General features: G+C 36.5%; 2 protein-coding genes across 2 annotated transcripts; one reads left to right on the top strand and one right to left on the bottom strand.

Annotated features, from left to right (window-relative positions):
* Positions 1-372: 372 nt before the first annotated feature.
* On the bottom strand, positions 373-1,635 carry LOC121388408 (zinc finger protein 862-like). The gene has a single exon (XM_041519718.1). It carries the CDS (start codon positions 1,633-1,635, stop codon positions 373-375), a length of 1,263 nt encoding a protein of 420 aa, XP_041375652.1.
* Positions 1,636-4,890: 3,255 nt separating this feature from the next.
* Positions 4,891-19,796, top strand: LOC121388982 (Bardet-Biedl syndrome 4 protein homolog). The gene is made up of 11 exons (XM_041520547.1): positions 4,891-5,001; positions 5,960-6,032; positions 6,724-6,777; positions 10,028-10,155; positions 10,967-11,021; positions 12,272-12,493; positions 14,064-14,235; positions 15,196-15,265; positions 15,939-16,077; positions 17,575-17,905; positions 18,985-19,796. Exons 3-11 carry the CDS (start codon positions 6,754-6,756, stop codon positions 19,278-19,280), a joined length of 1,437 nt encoding a protein of 478 aa, XP_041376481.1. The 5' UTR covers positions 4,891-5,001; positions 5,960-6,032; positions 6,724-6,753; the 3' UTR covers positions 19,281-19,796.
* The last annotated feature ends 1,545 nt before the right edge of the window (positions 19,797-21,341 follow it).

Genomic DNA, 21,341 nt, shown 5'->3' with positions numbered 1-21,341 from the left:
TCCTCTATTTGTGTTTCTGCATCACAGATCACAGCAGGAGTAGGGATGTCTTGAGCAGTTGGTGCCTTTTTCTTTTTCGGTTTGGGGAGCTTTTTCTGTCCGTAAGTGCTTTCCACTCTTTCACTGCACTCTTGATGAACTCCTCACATTGTGGAGAAAACAGTTCTGGTCCATTAATGTGAATGTGCAAAAGTGAATTAAGTACATCATTCTTCATATGACTACACAGTTGGTTCTTTAACAACTTAACCCGACTGGCCCCCTCTCAGGCCAGGGATTGTAAATGGGCATTGATACGGCCACTTCTGCAACAACAGTGAGAAGTGGGTACACACTGTTCATCCCAGACTTTGACAACAGAGCACGCAGACATCAGTTAATTGGATTCTGTTTGGCTGATGGAGGAAGATCTTGCTGCCATTCCCTCATTGTGTACTTAAAGCAGCTCCACTCTGCCGCCAGTCTTTGTTTGGTATCATCATCGTCAGGGTAAAAATGGTCAGCAATGGCTTGGATATGGCCTGCACCATACTGAGAAAAATCTTGCCTGACCTTTGGCACAGCAGTGACATCAAATATCATGTACATACTATGCACAATGGGTGCATCTACAAAACGGTTGTCAAGGTTCACTTGAAGATTGTCAGTGTATATTTTCAGCAAGTTGCTGCAGAACTCAATGTCCTGTTCCTTAACAGAGAAGTCAAGAATTGCCAGATCTTCTACATGCTCACAAAGCTTTGCCACAGATTCATCATTCTCTACAAGAGCCTCCAGGTCATCTTTAGCTTTCTTTACAACACTTTGAATCTCGCTCAACATGACATGAGATTTCTGGAATGTTCTGCTCACAGCAGCTAGAATTGGCAGTACACATCCCAGAACATGCAGGCAGGAAAGGAATTTGGCAGTGTTCATGAACCCTAGTAGTCCTGCAGCTGTTGGACTCTCGTTCTTGACAGCAAGCAATGATTGAATGATGGCAGGGTAATTCTCCAGCGCTGACCTGACAGAATCTTCAGTAGAAAGCCAGCGAGTCTTGCATGCCTTCTTCAACTTCTTTGCCACCTTCGTCTTTTGATTCTTCTGCAGATCCAACTGTTGTATGAAAAGTTGTGTTTTCACAAAGATAGCCGTCCGCTTATTGCTATAGGTAAACAGCTTCCAGAGTTCTGTAAGATATTTGGTCACAACTGAAATATACTCACTGCAATCGTCTGTGTCACCACATGAAAGAGCAAGTTTGTGGCACACACAGTGAAATGTAATTAGGTGAGGTATAACTTCCTTCAACCTTGTGGCCAGACCAGATATCTGCCCTGTCATAACTGATGCACCATCAGTAACTAATGCAGCTAGGTTGGCAGTTGGTAGTTCAAGTTCGTCCAATTTCTCACAAATCACTTTGAAAAGTGTTGCAGCATTTGCCGAAATACTGTCACCTTTTTCATGCACATCCTCAATGAAGAGGAAATCAGTAAAAACCTCATTAGTGTCCTTGGAGAAAGCTTGTATAAATGCTATCATCTGTTCTTTGGATGTTATGTCTGTCATGTCATCTACAAGTAGGGAATATCTGGCAGCTGCATTTGCACTGCTGACCACTTTACCTTCCAGCAGTTGTTCCATTACCATTATGATCTCTCTCTGGAATGCAGGTGCCCTGTGTCTAAACTGCTCTGTGGTACCTGGAGCTACCTTCTCTACCACTTCCAGCAGACTATTATGTTATCATGGGCCATAGCATGCTGGCAAACCCAGTAAATCAGATAGAAAACACCAAAGAGTACGCCTGCTTCATTCTTTCTCATCATTTATTCTCTTCTGAAAATAGGACACATTTTTCATCAGCTCAACCTGAGTAGCTTTTTGTGCTTTTTTGTTCCCTTGTGACTAGTAATTGCCTGCTTTTTCATCCTCTTCCCTGGTTCAGCACTAAACTCTCCCTTGCTGTTCTGTTCATTCCTCATACTGTTTGCACAACAGACAGTAGATCCTGCCCCTCTACATAAACAGGCCAGTACAACCCAGCATCAGTGGCATGTTCACTGTTGGATAACTAGCTGTGATTGAACGTTTCTTTGTTCCGTTCGAGTTTTATTCGTGTCTTTTCTGCATTTGATATATCGACGCAGTTCCTTTTCTGGCAGACAGCATGATGGTGAACACAAACTCCTTCGCCAAAAAGCTCATTCACTATATCAACGTGGTCATCAACTGACATTATCACTGCAATAACACAAAACCTCAGTATCAGTGCATGAATGTACCATTTTTGTTACAATTTGTATCATACATAAAAAAGAAAACGAATGAAATGTTTTATTTAACAACGCACTCAACACATTTTTATTTACGGTTATATGGTGTCAGATATATGGTTAAGGACCACACAGATATAGAGAGGAAACCCTGTCGCCACTTCATGAGCTACTCTTTCCGATTAGCAGCAAGGGATCTTTTATATGCACCATCCCACAGACAGGGTAGTACATACCACAGCCGTTGATATACCAGCCGTGGTGTACTAGCTGGACCGAGAAATAGCCCAATGGGCCCACTGATGGGGATCAATCCCAAACCAACCGCGCATCAAGCCAGTGCTTTACCACTGGGCTACGTCCCACCCCAATAATTTATAAAGAAATATTTGAAAGAAAATCAAAATTCATCGGCAATGTTTTGAGCAAGGAAAAATTAAATTATATGCTTCTCAGTTCAAAGTAAAGCTGGTTTTGAGTGGTTCCCCATCCATTACTGACATATTTCAACCACGTGCCATGAAAGTCGTGACTGCATTTTGAACTTGAAGCAGTTTTGTTTGAACTTATCTTTTCTTAACCTTGAAACAAAAATTCGGAATTTGTTGACGGAAGGTCGGCTTGATCAGGACTTCTTGCCACCGGCATCGGAACATCATGATCGTTTTGTGTTTGCGTTTCTGTAGCATCGATTTGAATACCCTCATCTGCAGAATAATAATTCATACATTTATCTCTGACATTCTGGTCACTGCTGAGCTAGACCCAGTGTTTTTCCGTTTATAAAAAAAGCTATTTTCCGTTTCATTATATTTGTAAATACCGTTTCAATTCTGTTTCAGACTACAATATGTAATTAACAATTGAACTAACACAAGTTGTGACAAATTAAAGGGTCCGAAAATTGACTGGCGTCAACATACATCGCTATTTGTCATTAACTCAAAGTAAGCCTACATATTAGTAGCAAAAAATCACATCAGGAGCAAAGGCTACAATTATAATAACTACATAAAGCATGATTGTCCAACAATTAAGTGCACTGCTTTATTCAACGGGGCTTAGGGTTCACAAAATGTAAACATTTATTTTATCATCTTTTTGACAGTGTAATTTCATCTGCAGATTAAAGTATGCACATGACACAGCGGAAATAAAGTAACATTGCAACGTTCAGCCAGCTGTTTTTTGCTAAACGTTTGTAAACCTATTTTTACTGGTTCCTGAAATGGTCATTCGGTTTAATGTGTAGCGTAAAAATCTGTCTTCCAAGACAAGCGTTAGCGACAAACCGCTGGCTAAACTTACTCCTGGGAAAAAAAACCTGTCCCATCTTCGCAAGCACAACAGACTAAGCAGTAAACCAGCCCCAAGTTCAGCCAGCAAACGTTTCACTGACGTTCGCGAAGTATTTGATTGGTTCCCAATGTGACCCATTTGGTTTACCGTGAAGTGCATAATCCAGTCTAGCATTTGCCAATAGTACTGCACACGGGTCAATCGTCAGTTTTACAGCGTGTGGCAATAGTAAACTAGTATTAATTTTTTTAACTTTGTGGAAAATCGTAATTCCATTTCCAAATGTAAACTCCGTTACACAATGGGAATTCCGCCCATTTTTCGCGATCGTGGAAAATCACTGGGTCTAGTGTTCTCATGAATCAAAACAAAATATATTTTAAAAACAGACATTCCACGCACTGATGACCGTCGGTCTCGTTGGAAAAAAGGCGATTCTGAATTTCCTTACCTTGTTTCTGTCACTTGAACAAAGAGTATTGACTGCAGCTTCGGCTGCTTTCTCTTCTGATTATTCTTGCAATCCATGATAATGATAATCATGTGGAGTGATCCCACATTGCTATCCTTGAATGTGATTGGTCAGTGCAGGAATAAGCGATATCCAAGCGTTCCATGTACAGTGTAAGTGTGCGCTAATGACCACAGCAAAGAGCAGTATATGGACGCTGTATTCGTGGGAAACGCAAGGTTGTCCTAAATAAATTAACCCATAGAAGCCGAGCTATACATTCAGACAAGAACCATGAAAATATGAACTGGAGTCTGAGCAACTGTGACGAAAATAGATGTCGGAAATGAGTGTAGTAAACGTCGCATGCGATGCCTTGTTTTGTAACCGCTGATAACTCTCTTAAATTTATCACATGTCTTCTATTCTATTTTGAACAAAGTGGCTAGCTGTCTGTCTGTTTTTGTGCTGTATCTTCAACAATAAGCCTTAGACATGTCTTCTATTCTATTTTGAACAAAGTGGCTAGCTGTCTGTCTGTTTTTGTGCTGTATCTTCAACAATAAGCCTTAGACATGTCTTCTATTCTATTTTGAACAAAGTGGCTAGCTGTCTGTCTGTTTTTGTGCTGTATCTTCAACAATAAGCCTTAGACATGTCTTCTATTCTATTTTGAACAAAGTGGCTAGCTGTCTGTCTGTTTTTGTGCTGTATCTTCAACAATAAGCCTTAGACATGTCTTCTATTCTATTTTGAACAAAGTGGCTAGCTGTCTGTCTGTTTTTGTGCTGTATCTTCAACAATAAGCCTTAGACATGTAAATGTAAGAAAGTAATTTTTCTGAACCAAAAATATTATTGTTATTTTCTTCTTCTCAGCTCTGATTTTACGCCAGGAAGGACGGATCAAGGAATCTCTTGAACTGTTCCAGACTTGTACGCTGCTCAACCCACAAAGTTGTGAACACCTCAAACAGGTGGCTCGGTCATTGTAAGTAGCTCTTAGTAGTACTGAAAATATGTACTGGTTTGTGTATCTGTGTCAAGATGGGTTTTTGTTTGTTTTTTGTTGTTTTTTTAATTAAAAAACACCACAAACATGTTTACATCACAGAAATAAAACCATTTTTAATTAGAACATCACAAATATAATTATATATATGAAGATAATGAGATGAATGGTGAAGCTGCAGTATTTTTAACTTTTTAAAATGAAAGAAAAAAGAAGTTGCAGTATTTCCCAGTCATTATTGGACTATTTGACTAGTGCTCCAAATTGTTGATGTCAATATTACCCTAATCTAGGGTACACTGAACCTGCTGTGCTTGCCAGATAATCATCCCTGCGGGGTCACACACTTGGGAGACACATCCATAATCGCACCTGTGAAGTGAGTGAAACTTGGTGTATATGTGGTCTTACACCTCCCCATTGAAACTAGCCGGGTATTCACTCTGGTTTGGAGCCGGTACTGGAATGAAAAATTCCCCATTGCCTCGGGTGGGACATGAACCCAGTACCTAGTAGTTTTGAGGCTGATAGTCTAACCACTACACCACCAAGGCCAATAAAAGAGGAGCTGGACTTTTCAACTTCCATGCTTGTTTCCTTTAGAAAACAGTTTAGGACTTGTAGATTAACACTACTGAACTGTTGAATTATTTCCTGTAAGAGAACATTTTCATATTTGTTTTTTCAGTCAGATATACAGGTATTTATGGATTATTACTATCTCCATTAATATTAAAGTTATTTAAAGGAAACTTAAAGCATTTACTGTAAATGTCTCTCCATAAAGATTAAAAATGAGATTATCGATTGAATTTACCATAACTGTTATAATTAAATGTACTTAATTTGTTAAATTTTAATCATCGTGCAGTGCAGTGTACTTTTATTAAGAATTTAGATTGATCTATATATTTAATGTGGGGATTTTTGTTTTCAGATTTCTTTTGGCTCGTCATAAGGCTGCTTTAGATGTGTACACAGAAGCAATAAAGCTCTCCCCCCGAGACTGGGTATGATTGTATATTTATTAAAAAATACTTTAGCGTACTGTTATTATTTTATAATAATGCATACCAGTGGATGATAGCACATCAATGACCATACAATGGTTGTAGAGTAAAAATAATTGGTGCTTTACTTCACTCAACAGCATATTCGTCTTAAATATGTATGCAATAAGTTGCAGGTACAAACTACTGTATAATTTGTAATAAACATATTTATAACGAGTTACGTAAAATGCATTACCAGAAGGTTTTTTTGTAACCAGTAGATGGTTTTACATATAACCACCAGATGGTTTTTGTGTAACAAATAGATGGTTTTACATATAACCACCAGATGGTTTTTGTGTAACGAATAGATGGTTTTACATATAACCACCAGGTGGTTTTTGTGTAACGAATAGATGGTTTTACATATAACCACCAGGTGGCTTTTGTGTAACGAATAGATGGTTTTACATAAATGTTCAATTTTCACAGCTCTGTAGTTTGCTAGACAAGCAGACTTTGTCTACATTCTGTGGATTTGTTTTAATGGATTTATTTAACAATTTAAAAATTTGATTCGCTATACTGTCCAGTTAGGTTTTTTAATTAATAGAAATGTTCTTCATAGTGTTTTCAGGTATAATAGTTGGTTTACCTATAGAGAAGTGTGTTGATGTTTTATAAACATGAAGTATTTTATGTTATACAGGAAATATTCCACAACCAAGGGGTGTGCTACATGTATCTGGGAGACTTTGCCAAGGTAAACATTTGTCAACATCTTATGAAATTGGAATTATTTAGTGTTCAGGGGTGCACTAATCGGTTGTCCGCGCGCCTGGGACAACCAAAGTATCTTGTGGGCAACCATTCTTTGTCAAACACTTGCCCGACGGGCAACCAAGAAAATCATAAAACAAGTAAAATGAAAAATAAAACTTAACGACACTCGGACAGTTAAGGGCAATTCAAAAGTATCGAAACTGATAACTTGACTGACAGGCGATATAAATATCCACCCTAATGCTGCCATCTACTCAGCATCCACCCTGCATGATTTTGACGAGTTCAATGCAGACAGATACATTTCAGAATGGTGGCTACTAGCAAAGGGCACAAGACATGTGAAAGGCCACAAACTACATCAACAACCATCCAGTTCTGAGCTAAAAATTTGGCTACGCCATTTTCTATCTTCCGATGTGAACAATCGGTTACATAATCTACCTGACACCTAACATATAATAATAATACATAATATTAACAGGGATCTCGCGTCTGGTAATGAGAAGAGGAGTCGTCAAGAATTCAGCATAACAATGTTTGCTTATTTTAATAATCACAGTTATTAATTTTAACGACAACATGTATGCAAGAAAAGTCTGAAAAATCTGTAGCGTGTTATTTTAACTGTAAAGTCTTTGAGCCAAAGTAATAAAAATGGACCGAAATTGCGTGTCAGTTTCATTACACATGCTAGTTCAGGGCCAAAGACAAGTAGGCTAGGGCCGAGTTCAGCTAGACCGAGCAAAACAAAAACATCCGCTAAACTGGTTTATGCGCTTCACGTTAAACCCAATGTCCACGTCGGGAACCAATCGCATAGTTCGCGAACATTTGGAAAACATTCGTTGGCTGTTCTCAGTGTGCATATAGGTCACGCTTGACAGTCAGCCGAGACTGTTGCACGTGTCACAAGACATTGTTGCAGACATTAAACAACACGATTACACGCAAGTAAATCTTGATGTAAATTTGTGAGAGAAAAACCCATCACCAAATAGTTGTACGCATCAATGAATACTTAACTGCTGTTTCGTTTGTTTATTTCCGTTGTCTTTGTTAATTTCGCACTCGTACATTTCGAGATCGCGGGAAAGGAACTTGCAGTATTTATACAAATTGAGGTTAAACGTACACTGAATACAATTAGTTAAAAATAAGCATGATATTTGTTAGATATAATATTATATAAATTTGTTGACTGTGAGGTGACATCTCAAAAGTTAGCTAGATTTTAAAAAGACCGTAAAATTTGAATTCATAATCTTTTTAATCAAAACCTTTTGACGTAAATGGATAATAATTGCTTAGGCTACGTATTTTACAAGCTGAAATCAACAATAAGCATTTAACACGACACGGAAATCAACAAAATGGCGCAAATGACGAAATTGTTGGGGTGTGGAATAGATGGGTTACTTTAAAATACAATTAAAAGCAGTTCAAACCAAAATAAAGATTGCTGTTTTACAGAAATAATGAGCACTGTTTTAAAAAAAAGAAGAGTATTGGCTCTCAGATTTTTATTAATGCCATAGGCCTTAGAATTTGGGGTGTGTTTGCAGAGGCATTGGCTTCCAACTCTGCATATCTCCCCTCACCCACTGAAAAATCTAAGTAATATATTAACTGCCCCTACCCCCATTGCTGTCTTTTGATTTTGATCAGGGGGTAATTTTGTTATTCAGATGTATTCCAGTTTGTACATAATTAGCTGGAAAAGATGCATTTTCATATTCATATATAAATACTCTATACAGTACTACACAAAACAATTTTGGCTAAAACATTTTCATTATGGCAAATAAAAATCCCATTTGGCAATTTTTTTGGCTACAGGTATTTTTAATCCTGGATGAGCCCTGAGTTCATTAAAATATTATGACTGTGACAGCCCAAACGAGATCGAACCTCCTCTGTGGATCCATTCAGCTGGGTTTTTTCTTGTTCCAACCAGTGCACAACAACCGAACAAAGGCTGTGGTATGTGCCTTCCTGTCTGTGGGAAAGTGCATATAAAAGATCCCTTGCTGCATTAGGAAAAATGTAGCGAGTTTCCTCTGATGACTACGAGTCAGAATTACCAAATGTTTGACATCTAATAGCCGATGATTAATTAATCAATGTGCTCCAGTGGTGTCGTTAAACAAAACAAACTTTTTTTTCAGCCTAAGCGAAGATGAGCTGTCGATAAATAATGTTAAAAAAGAAATAAAACTAAACTGATAAGTAATGATAATAATAAAAACATTTTCAATTTCAGTTTCATTTTAAAGACAGTTCAAAATTATATTCATAAAACTTTTTTATGAAATACTATGTGGGCAACCAAGAGATGATGTTGGGTAACCAAACTTCAGCTACTGGTTGCCCACCGGGCAACTATCACAATTTCACATTTGTGCACCCCTGAGTGTTTGATTTCGTTATAGTTGTGGAGATTGTAACTTAACTTAAATGTCATTCTATGAACATGATGTGCAATTTATGTTCAAAGAGGCAAAACCTGTTGTAAATTTTACTTGAATGAAAACACTATGGTTCAATGTTGGTTGGGTTACTGGATGTTTTGTACCCGATCTTTTTCGTCTCTGGATGTTTCGTACTCACTTCTGTTTTATACCCTAGATATATACTAAATGACCAGTCTAGGGTATAAAACAGTAGTGAGTATGAAATGTCCAGGGAAGAAACAGATTGGATACAAAACATCCTGTGACTGGTTGGTTGGCACCCTGCCATGCTGATCTGACATAGCGCAATTCAGCACATCCCTAAACATCTTCCACATGGACACTTGGTATCACATCATTTCAATTTATTTTTTTGAATGACGACAAGCCTCAACTGTACTCTCTTTCACAAACACTGTCACATATATTCTAACTGACTGGATCATCAAAAGTTGATACAAACCAAATATATAACTACACAAAGTACAGTGAAACCTCTCTAAACCAGACACCCTAGGAACCAAGTAAAATGTCATGTTTTAAAAGGTATCTGGTTTAGTGAGGTTAAGTTCTGTACTGATTTTTAAAAAAGGACCGTGAAAAATGTCCAGTTTTGAGGGATTTCTGGTTTACAAAGGGTCCGGTTTTGAGAGGTTTTACTGTATTGATTGATAATTAAATTCCAATCAATTCTCATCATGTGTACTTTTTCACTGTTCTTTAATTCATTGTATACATGTAAACATTATAACTTATTATTTCTATGTGTGCTACTAGGCAAAGGAGTGTTTGCGAGTAGCACTGGAATGCCGCCGTCACGAAATCTCATACATCATGCTGGGGAAGATTCACCTGATGGCGGCAGACATGAATGGTGCTATAGATATCTACAGGAGTGCCGTCGAGTGAGTAGTTGTGGTGATTTATTATCTTTGTTACTTGACTCTGATATATGGCGCCATTCATCCAAAGGTTATGTTTTAAAAATTGAAAATTCCAAATTTTAGATGAAACAAGTAATGTTAAATTTCCCAAAGAGAGATCCATTAGTGTGAAGTTAAGTGTCAAAAATAAATCACTGATTTCTGTTTGGCTACTGAGAACTGTAAATTTGCATACCCATTTATATGACTGTAGGTTTATGTCATTTATGTGCTTGTAGATTTATTATATTGTGTGATTTATGTCATGTGAATGTAAGTTTATGTCATGTGCTTGTAGGTGTATGCGATTGGAGGTTTATGTCATTATGTGATTGTAGGTTATTTTATTATATGATTGTAGGTTTATTTTATTATGTGATTGTAGGTTTATTTTATTATGTTATATTTTATTATATGATTGTAGGTTTATTTTATTATGTGATTGTAAGTTTATTTTATTATATGATTGTAGGTTTATTTTATTATGTGATTGTAGGTTTATTTTATTATCTGATTGTAGGTTTATTTTATTATGTGATATTTTATCATTTGATTGTAGGTTTATTTTATTATATGATTGTAGGTTTATTTTATTATTTTATTGTAGGTTTATTTTATTATATTGTAGGTTTATTTTATTATGTGATTGTAGGTTTATTTTATTATATGATTGTAGGTTTATTTTATTATGTGATTGTAGGTGTATGTCATCATGTGATTGTAGGTTTATTTTATTATGTGATTGTAGGTGTATGTCATGTGATTGTAGGTTTATTTTATTATATGATTGTAGGTTTTCTCCCGAGAACCCTGACCTTCTGACGACCCTAGGTTTACTTTATATGCAGGTTGGTACATGAAGTAAACAGTCACTGAGAGAAAGAAATGAGGAAACACTTGGTATTGTGGACACTGTTATGTCTATATAAATAACAAAGATGTAATGTGAAATTGAATGTCAGTTGGTGGTGCAGTGGTTAAGCCATTGGACTACAGGCTGGTAGGTACAGGGTTCGCAGCCCGGTATTGGCTCCAACCCAGAGCGAGTTTTTTAACGACTCAGTGGGTAGGTGTAAGGCCACTACACATTCTTCTCTCTCACTAATCACTAAACAACTAACCCACTGTCCTGGATAGACAGCCCAGATAGCCGAGGTGCGTGCCCAGGACAGCGTGCTTGAACCTTAATTGGATATAAGCACGAAAATGAAATGAATGTCAGTAATGTGAGATTGAATGTCAGTAATGTGAGATTGAATGTCAGTAATGTGAGATTGAATATTAGTAATGTGAGATTGAAAGACAGTAATGTGAGATTGAAAGACAGTAACATGGTTAACTTCCTGACACTATGGTTGATGGTTTTGGTCACAGTCACTCTTTCCTGTAAGGTGTGATCCTTTATTTCTTCACATCAGTACCGTATATTAGATTAGTAGTAACTACAACAGAAAGAAAGAAAGAAATGTTTTATTTAACGACGCCTTTGTTACTCCAATTGTGGAGCACTGGCTGGAACGAGAAATAGTCGAATGGGGCTACCGACAGGGATCAGTCTAGATTAGTGATACCGACAACAGAGTTTTGTTTAAACTGGATTCAAGAGGGACACCTCAAATGTCAAGAAGAATCAGAACGAATTAAGTGAAACAGATACATGTAAACCACGAAACAAATAATGTATGCCATATCATTGGGAGTATAATTCAGTAATTAATTTTGAAATTAAACTACAATTATTTTTATATTCATTATATTTCATATAGTAAAGGCAGCATTTTTTTATATTAAATCACTGAAGCTGTATGATGTTTTATTAAACCTCCAAAGATTTAAACTGCTAAAATTTGGTACTAAATTATATGATCAGATATACTTTTAAAATTAATATTTGTAGGTTGAAGTATTTTCCTTGAATTACCTTCAAGTCAAGTCAGGTCAGGTCAGGTCATAAGGCTTAACGTGCACATTCAGAACAAGCTGTTGTAGTACACTCCTGTCATAGGCGCAGGTGTCGAATTACGCTGGTGTCTTTGTCTACGACAGGAATTCACCTTCTTTGACTATGTCCCTCTTAGTATGTTGTGAATATTTACAGGTTGGTCAGTTCCAGAAGGCCTTTGAGAACCTGGGTAATGCGATGACCTTTGACCCTTGCCACACAAAGGCCATCATGGCAGCAGGAAGTATGATGCAGAGTCACGGCGACTTTGACGTAGCTCTGACAAAATACCGAATCGCAGCCGTCAACACGCCCGAGAGTCCACAGCTTTGGAACAATATTGGGATGTGCTTCTTCGGGAAGAAGAAATTCGTAGCAGTATGATGTCATTTCTTACCTATTTTCCTGTGAACATATAATTTTAATTTGGGTTTCAAATTCGTCATGGAAAGACTGGAAAATCGTGGAAGTTTTAAGGAATTTGTCAAACGTAATATTATTAGATTATGTTGATGGTTGGAGAAAATAATTGTAAAAAATCCTTTAGGTAGTACTAAACCAAATAACCTCTGGTTGAATCATTGTTCTAGGTGCACCAAACTTTTTCTACAGCAGTTAATACTACATGTCCTGTCATTGGTGATAAATATGTGTTTGTTGTCTGGGAAAAACATGTATGCAATTTTATTTCATCTAGTACCACTGTGTCAAGTAGCCTTGTGCTTGAAACATGTGCGGGGTACCTGTAAAGAAAAAGTACTGAAACTTTTTGTGGAACTAGTTTAGTCAGAGACGCTACCCGTTATCTCTGAAATGAGCAGCTTAACCCCCAGTTATGTCTGATTCACTTTAAGGGGTGGTAGTCTTTATATCCTTGGTGTATATGTTGATTGATACGCTGCAGGTAGGAGTTTTAGCCACATATGTTACTATTGTCGTCAATGGGATTTAATTTTGTGGTATACACCCTATAAGAAGTTCTTTCAAACTGACTTTAAAAAGTCAGGAAAAGTTATGGAATTTGATTAATAACAATTAAAAGTGTGTGAACCCTCATATAATGGATGTATTAATTTTCAAGATAAACATGTTTGAAACAATTGTTGGGTACCATACCAGAAACCAATTGTATATGTCAGATCAGCTGTTTTCCTCTCATGGAACATTGTGTTAATCGTCCTTTCCTCCAAAATGTGTCAGATGGCACAGATTTTAACCTAGGATTTCAAGAATGTCCAGGACCCCTCTAGATTTCCTCTTTTTTACAGTTCACCAATTCCCACCCCTGATATGTGATGTAAGTTTCAGAAAATTTTGTTTTAAGTTATTTCCAGTTCATCAGCTATTTAAATAGGTTATCAGTATTTTAAGGTTTATTCAAATATTTGTAAGAAAAAATTATTTCCTTCAAAACACATGGTTTTACTGATACACCATAATCTTCCTATAACTGATTACGTGCACAAATCTCTGTAAGTGGTGTTACACTTCATGACAATGTGATCTTTGTTCTCGTGTATTAATGTGACCTCTTAAAAGAGTGCAAGGCAAGGAAGGAAGAACTAGTCACTTAGTTGGAAGCTGTTACCACTGACACAAATTAAAGATTCTTGCAATTTTATTACCTTGTGGAATATTCAGACAAGTCCATAGATAGAGGGTGGGAAATGCACCTTCATGACTAATGTATTAAAGGTTGTGGTATGTATTGTCCTGTCTTTGGGAGTTACATATAAAAGATTACTTACTGCTAATGGAAAAATATTAGATTTCTTCTGAAAACTGCATATCAGAATCATCAAATGTTTGACATCCAATAGCCAATGATTAATTAAGCAATGTTCTCTAGCAGTGTCATTAAACAAAACAAACTATTTGTTTTGTTGAGAGGTGAGATTAAGTAATGATGTAAAGATAAATTGACTGATGTTTTCTTCATTGTGTCTAGGCCATCAGCTGCCTGAAAAGAGCGATTTACCTGGCTCCGTTTGACTGGAAGATCCTCTACAACCTTGGTTTGGTACATCTCACCATGCAGCAGTACGCGTCGAGTTTCCACTTCCTGAGTGCGGCCATCAGCTTCAAACCCAAGACGGCTCAGCTGTACATGCTGCTAGCAGGTGAGACCATGTTCTTTTCAACTTATCCTGGCATAGACCAACTCTCCCCCCCCCCCCCCCCCCCCCCCCCCCCCCCCCACCCCCACACACACACACCCCACCCCACCTGTCGTAGGGACTAGTCTGAACTTCACGACAGTTGATTGGCCAAAAGCTTCAATCATGTCACGGGTCATCTCTTCTGATCACATGATATACTCTTCCATATTTCTCCTTCACTTTTGCAGTTCAAACATATTTGTTTTAGCTCTTAATAATTAAAAGCATTTATGGTTTCCCCCGTATTTAGCGATTAGAATGTTACTGTACTGAAGTTTACAGATTTCCATCTTGCCTTCGTGTCATTAACGGGGTGTTTTTAAGAGGGTAATAGGTCATATTGTATGACATACATAATAATCAGTGTTATTGTATCTATATTTTAAGAATTGTTTAGTCTGATTAGTAAAAATATTCGGGGTTTTTTTTTTGTTTTTAAATATTATATGTAGACATTAAGTTATTATTATTATGTTTACTGTAAACCGGGAAACAATTCCATGCATGTAAATTTTTGCATCATTTACACTACACCTCAAATCACGAAATTTATATGCATACATTATTTTCATTGTAGATATCAATAGTTGGTTGTAATATATAAATGTTGCGAACATGTATTAAGGTGCATATTAGCAAACAAACACAAAAAATGCTGCAATATTAATGCAGTTTACAGTATTAATATCATATGAAATCTCAAGTCATTCTGATAATCCTGTTTCCATTTTAATAAACATTTACATTATTGTAGCCTACAGTGGTATTGTTAATCAGACTTTTAAAGACAGTTGTGTTATGTATACAGATATTACAGTGTTTCTGTGTATGATTACTCGTTTCAGTTTCTCCAACAACCTTTTGAAAACAATGTAGTTTTACAAATGTTATATTTTTTCTACGTACGTTTACTTGTTTCAGTTTCTTTGACTCACCTGGAAGATCCTGACAATGCTAAACAGGCGTACGAACAAGCCGTGACACTAGATCAGTAAGTTCATTGTTGTATACTTGATTGGAATATGTCCATGCTTATGCTTTGAAAGTCGATTGTGAGCAATAAACTACTCTCCAGAAATTAAGTAGGAGAGCAATTGCTCTCAGTTTGGTGCCTTTGGGTCAGACCTACAGATTCCATCTTAAAATATTCTCTCTTTTTCTGTACATCCTATGTACTTTTCATTGTCCAAATGTCAAAGGCCCAGCACAGTGTTACATGTGCATTACACAATTTAATGATACTCTGTGTTTGTACATATGTTCTACGGCTGCACATCAGTTGGTGTCTTTGCACAGTAACTTTCAATAGTGATCTGTGGTAGACTGTGATGGAGTCATCTCAAACCATGTACCACACCTAAACCATATACAAACTCGTCTTACCAAAACCTACCTGTTTGCTCATCCACCTGTCCAAACTGCTATCTACATAAAACCCACCCACCCACCTACTAGTTACATGAAAGTTTGATTTGATAGGTAACCAGTCTCGACAGTGTTCTATTTATTTTCAAAACGTTTGATGATGGATAAGTTATTAGTGTGGTTTGGTTGTGCAGTCTTGTTTAGTATCATTCAGCATCTTACTTTCACTTTCAGAAATGATCCGTCCATTTCGTTGAACTATACCGTGTTCTTGTACAACATTGTACTTTCACTTTCAGAAATGATCCGTCCATTTCGTTGAACTATGCTGTGTTCTTGTACAACACTGGCGAGAGGAAACTGGCATCAAAGCAGTTCTCGTCGTTTGAAAACAAGATGCGAGCACTGAAATCAAACTCGTCCAATGTCGATCAAGAGGTTGGTATACAAATATACTAAACTTCACTTAATAAGCACCACTCAATATTCAGTTGTTATTGCTAACACATGTACAGGGTTGCTGTAAAACACAATATCTATACAACTGTGAAGTTACTTATTGCCTACCAGAATACATTCAGTTATACATATTCAGTTAAATGTATTATTTCTTCATCCTTCATGTGAACATCTGTAATCACATTTATTTTATACAAATATACTAAACTTCACTTAATAAGCATCACTCAGTATTCAGTTGTTATTGCTAACGCATGTAAAGGGTTGCTGTAAAACACAATATCTATACAACTTTGGAGCGACTTATTGCCTACCAGAATACATCCAGTTATACATATTCAGTTAAATGTATTATTTCTTCGTCCTTCATGTGAACATCTGTAATCACATTTATTTTATACAAATATACTAAACTTCACTTAATAAGCATCACTCAGTATTCAGTTGTTATTGCTAACGCATGTACAGGGTTGCTGTAAAATAAAATATCTATACAACTTTGGAGCGACTTATTGCTTACCAGTTATACATATTCAGTTAAATTTTGTATTTCTTCTTCCTTCTTGTGTATTTCTGTGAACATCTGTAATCACAGTTATTTTATACATAACAAGGAAATATATAGATCTACAGAAACCATAAAAGTGATATTCTATGAAAGGTAATATTTTCACTGTATTTTAGTTAAAGTGAAAATGTAGAAATCACACTTACATTTTTGTGAACAAATTCATGATTCAGTTATATTCCTTGCAAATAATTATGCTTTAATTATTGAGGTCAGTGTTGCTTTGTTGTTTTTAAGTTTGATGCATGTGATGGTATTTGAAAAAAAAAAAGTGCAATTACCATAAAATATCTAAAACTGGTTGAGTACGAAGCTAAATAATGATGACACAATGTCCTGTTGTTGAGTTTAAGGTAAAGTTTAACTTGGGTTTAATTCATGTTTTGTTTTTGTGTGGGTTTTTTGAGGATCACTTTATCACATATGTTTGCACAGCAGTATATAAAACAATTATTAATTTAATAATTTAATTAAATAAAGATAATTTTAATTCATATTTCTTTTAAAAAATCCACTGTCAAGTAAATTTTCTGAAAAAGTTGCAACAGAACAAATATATCATGGCATTACGTGCTTACGATAGGATAAGCAAAAGATATTAACAAAAAGCTAAAGATATTGTCAAAAATTAGGAAAGATGTATATACTAAATAAACCATTTCATGGGGTTATTTTTAATATAATTTTTATGTCAACTCATGATATGTGAAAACCGTATTTCTTTGACATAAAACTCATATTTGAATAAAAGCATGAAATAGCCTCTATATATTTTCATCCAGTGTTCATTTGTATAAAAGACTGAGTGGCGTAAGCTGAAAGTCTACAGTGTTGAGTGTGTCAACTTGTGTAACATCAGGCGAGTTGTCCTGAAGATTAGTCAGATATTCCTTTCCTTTGTCTTGTAGTTGATCGACGTGGCAGGTAAACTGGGGCCGGCGCTGCAGGTCGGGGAGAGCTTGGTGTGGAAGAAAGATGAGACAACTCCAGCCACCCCGTCCGGTCAGCGACCAGCAACATCGTCCGCGGTTGAGGCCACAGTGCTGGCAACGCCCGACATCGACCGCGAGTCGGTGTTCAGCCCCACGAGAAGAACCAACCCAACTCCATCGGCAACACCGGCTCCATCGGCAACACCAGCTCCATCAGCTGTACCTGTTCCATCGGCAACACCAGCTCCATCAGCTGTACCCGTTCCATCAGCAACACCAGCAAATGACCCATGGCAAACTCGTACTGGTCAGTATAACATCATAACCAGGGTCTCGTTCTGTCCAGTGCACCACGACTGGTACATTAAAGGCTGTAGTATGTACCATTTGTGACACCCAATAGCCGATGTGTATTTTGTGCTGGGGTGTTGTTAGAAATTCATTCATTCATTCATTCATTAGTATGTGTTATCCTGTCTTTGGGATGGTGCATATAAAGATCCCTTGCTACTAATGGAAAAGTGTAGCGGGTTTCCTCTCTAATACTATATGTCAGAATGACCAAATGTTTGACATCCAATCCCCGATGATTAAAAAATCAATGTGCTCTAGTGGTGTCGTTAAACAAAACAAACTAAACTTCTTAACCAGGGATGGCTGTTATGAGAAGTTTTGTATCACAAACGTATAGCGATGTGGGTTCCCTAGGGCTTAGGCTAAAGCCCATAAAATATTAACAATTTGGCAAATTTGCAAACAAAATTTATCTCCAAAGTTGAGTTTCATTTATCCAAACAGCAAAAATGGCGGTACATCTATGAACGACTGGTGATTTTTTAATTAGCTTTTTGGTGAATTAGTAGTGAAATATATTATCTAAATTCAGTTTTAATTTGCATTTGAGGACTTGGAGAGCAACAGGCAAATTAGAGATCACGGCCATTTGACTTAAGACTGATCATGTTTGAGTATGATGGCCGATTAGTAATGTGCAAAATAACTTTCAGGGCATCGGGGCATATGGTTAGGGCACTGTGGCCATTTGTCACATGGTCGCCGTTAAATTTGAACCCTGACAGCTTAAACCTTGCTTCTCTATTTCACAATACCCTGTAGGTATCATAAGGTATTAGTTACAGCATTAACAACATATTAAAAAAAAATATATATATGTATGGTCAGTTGTTGAGTTTTTTCTCAGTTTTAAATATAATTATTTTCTTTTCACCTACATATTAATAAAATAATGTCCACCAAAAAGAAATTCATTGATTTTTTTTTAGGATCAGCCCAATTTTCTAAGTAGAATCAGGTCCCCGGAAACATAAAAAAATTGTTTACGCCTTAGTAAATTCGGATAGTTTGTAATGTCATTTCTCTTTTCAGAACTAGCTGCTGGTGACGGGGCCCTGGGATCAAATCCCACTGCTGACCCGGATCCATTCCCAGCATCCCTTGTAGAGAGTGCTACTGCTGAGAAAAAGGACGACGCATTCGCCTCACCGAGCCCCCATGCTAAGAAAGGCAGCGCTCTGCCTCCACTTGGTAGACGGGGGCTGGAACCTCTAGCCCCTCTCAGTGGCCTGGCCAGCGCCCCGACTCCACCTGATAATGACCCGGAAGACGATGAAATTGAAAACGAAAAATCAAAACCTCAAAAAATTGCTCTCCCCCTGTCTTAGTATTTCAAACATTTCTTAATACTTTACTGTTTAGTGTTTAAGAAATTTAATTATGGAATTTGGCTTCTTTTTTCAAAAACGATTAAAAAGCTCAAAAATTTCTACTTGGAAAAATATTTTAAAAGATTAAACAGAAATGTATATTTGGGGAATATTATTATTATGCATTGAAACAAGAACAATTTTTTATTTATTTTTATCCCAGCTGTCGACTTAGATATTTGCAATGACATCAAATAAGTGTTTGGCTCACATAACACAATGTGAACTAAAAGGATAAAATGTTAGCAATATATGCACTATATTTTGGTGAATATCTCAACTTTCGTTTTATTGTCAGACTTTCAAACTAGTGAGCAAAAAAAGAAACATAATTTTTTTTCATGAAACAATTAATTTGGTAAATAGACGGTCTTAATGGCACTTATATCTCCACTAAATATCCATACTTTTAATAGACACAAAATCTAATGAGATTCAAATTCAATAATTGTAAATAAATTGAAGAAAACGTAAGATTTATGTTCCTTTTGATGTTCAGTATATTTTGTTTGAAACTGCAAAGTAGTGCATATTTTTAGTATTCAAACATTTTGAATACATTTCTCAGTTTGTTGCTTCTAGAACATGTGATTCTCCATTTTAAATTGGCTGCTATTACCAATCTATGTTTACATGTAAATTGGATAAAAATACATAGTTAGCTAGTATGAAATTGTGAGAACCTCCAACATCTTTAGTTACACAATGTACTAAAAAGATGTTAGTGAGTCCTTGCATGTAGGCACTGTATCAATCAATAACAAAAATACATTAGTCAACAAAAACTTGTGTTTTACAATGGGATGAGGGTTGTTAAATAAAATTACAACTTTCATTAATTTGTCATATGAATATGATGTAAAATGTGTGACGCTCATGAAGTTTAATTATAGATATTATAACAGTTAATAAAATATACTAGTCACAAGTTAAGGGCCAGTATAAAATTTTGTCATCCTTTTTTTTAAAAATCATGGGCGGTGAAAGGTAATAAAAGTAGGTTACAGACGTGGTTAAAGCAAGGGGCGGGATGTAGTCCAGTGGTAAGGCGCTCGCTCGATGTGCGGTCGGTGTGGGATCGATCCCCATTGGTGGGTCAATTGGGCTATTTCTCGTTCCAGCCAGTGCACCACGACTGGTATATCAAAGGCTGTGGTATGTTCTACCCTGTCTGTGGGATGGTGCGTATAAAAGATCCCTTGCTGCTAATTGAAAAGAGTAGCCCATGAAGTGGCGACAGTGGGTTTCCTCTCTCAATATCTTTGTGAACCTTAACTATTTGTCTGACGCCATATAACCATAAATAAAATGTGTTGAGTTCACCAGCCTTTTACTCGCAGCTTGTTTGGTTAACGGTAGAAACATGTGGCAATTTTTTTTTTTTTAATCCGAAATTGGTTGGGGTTGGTTTGTGTGTGTGTGTGTATGTCTTTACCAAGTATGGGGGAAAAAATGGTGCACGTAAAACCTCTTTTTGTTTTTGTTAAGACTTTTCATGTCTGATTAGAGTTGGCAAGGTATAAATTTCTTTGGAATCTCATTTTGGATAACCATGTCACTGAGCATTCTGGAATGATGGCGTATCGAGACGTCTGTAAGCATTTTTTATATGGTCCTTAACTTCTAATTTATCTTTTCTTTATTGTTTTACATATTATTTATTTGAAATTTGTGTTACACTGTTTGTAATCTGTGATAATCTTCATTGCAAGACACTTACATTAATCCGTCCAGCATGGTTTCATACATATGTATAATTAAAATCAATGTGTGTGCTAAATTAAATTATCTGATGTTTAGATAAATGTAAATAATTGTAATAATTTGTCTTTTTTTTATGCGTATAGGTTCATCAAATCTTGCATGCAAGTAGAACTTGGAATGGGGGGGTGGTGGTGGATGTGTACCATATCTAGGTCACCGCAACCTACTGTTCACACATAACTGCACATTAAAGGGAATCCTTGTTCAGGCCGTATCTTTCTTATTAATTCCTTATTAAATCATATAGGATCATCA

Source organism: Gigantopelta aegis, chromosome 14 (assembly GCF_016097555.1).
Source record: "Gigantopelta aegis isolate Gae_Host chromosome 14, Gae_host_genome, whole genome shotgun sequence".
NCBI classification, from domain to species: Eukaryota; Metazoa; Mollusca; class Gastropoda; order Neomphalida; family Peltospiridae; genus Gigantopelta; species Gigantopelta aegis.
This window is presented reverse-complemented; position numbering and strand designations above follow the sequence as displayed.

Coding starts and splice junctions, on each gene's coding strand:
- LOC121388982 (XM_041520547.1), top strand. CDS start 6,754: ATGTATCTGGGAGACTTTGCCAAG. Junction 11,022..12,271: donor TAGGTTTACTTTATATGCAG/GTTGGTACATGA, acceptor GAATATTTACAG/GTTGGTCAGTTCCAGAAGGC. Junction 15,266..15,938: donor CAAGCCGTGACACTAGATCA/GTAAGTTCATTG, acceptor TTTCACTTTCAG/AAATGATCCGTCCATTTCGT.
- LOC121388408 (XM_041519718.1), bottom strand. CDS start 1,635: ATGGTAATGGAACAACTGCTGGAAGGTAAAGTGGTCAGCAGTGCAAAT.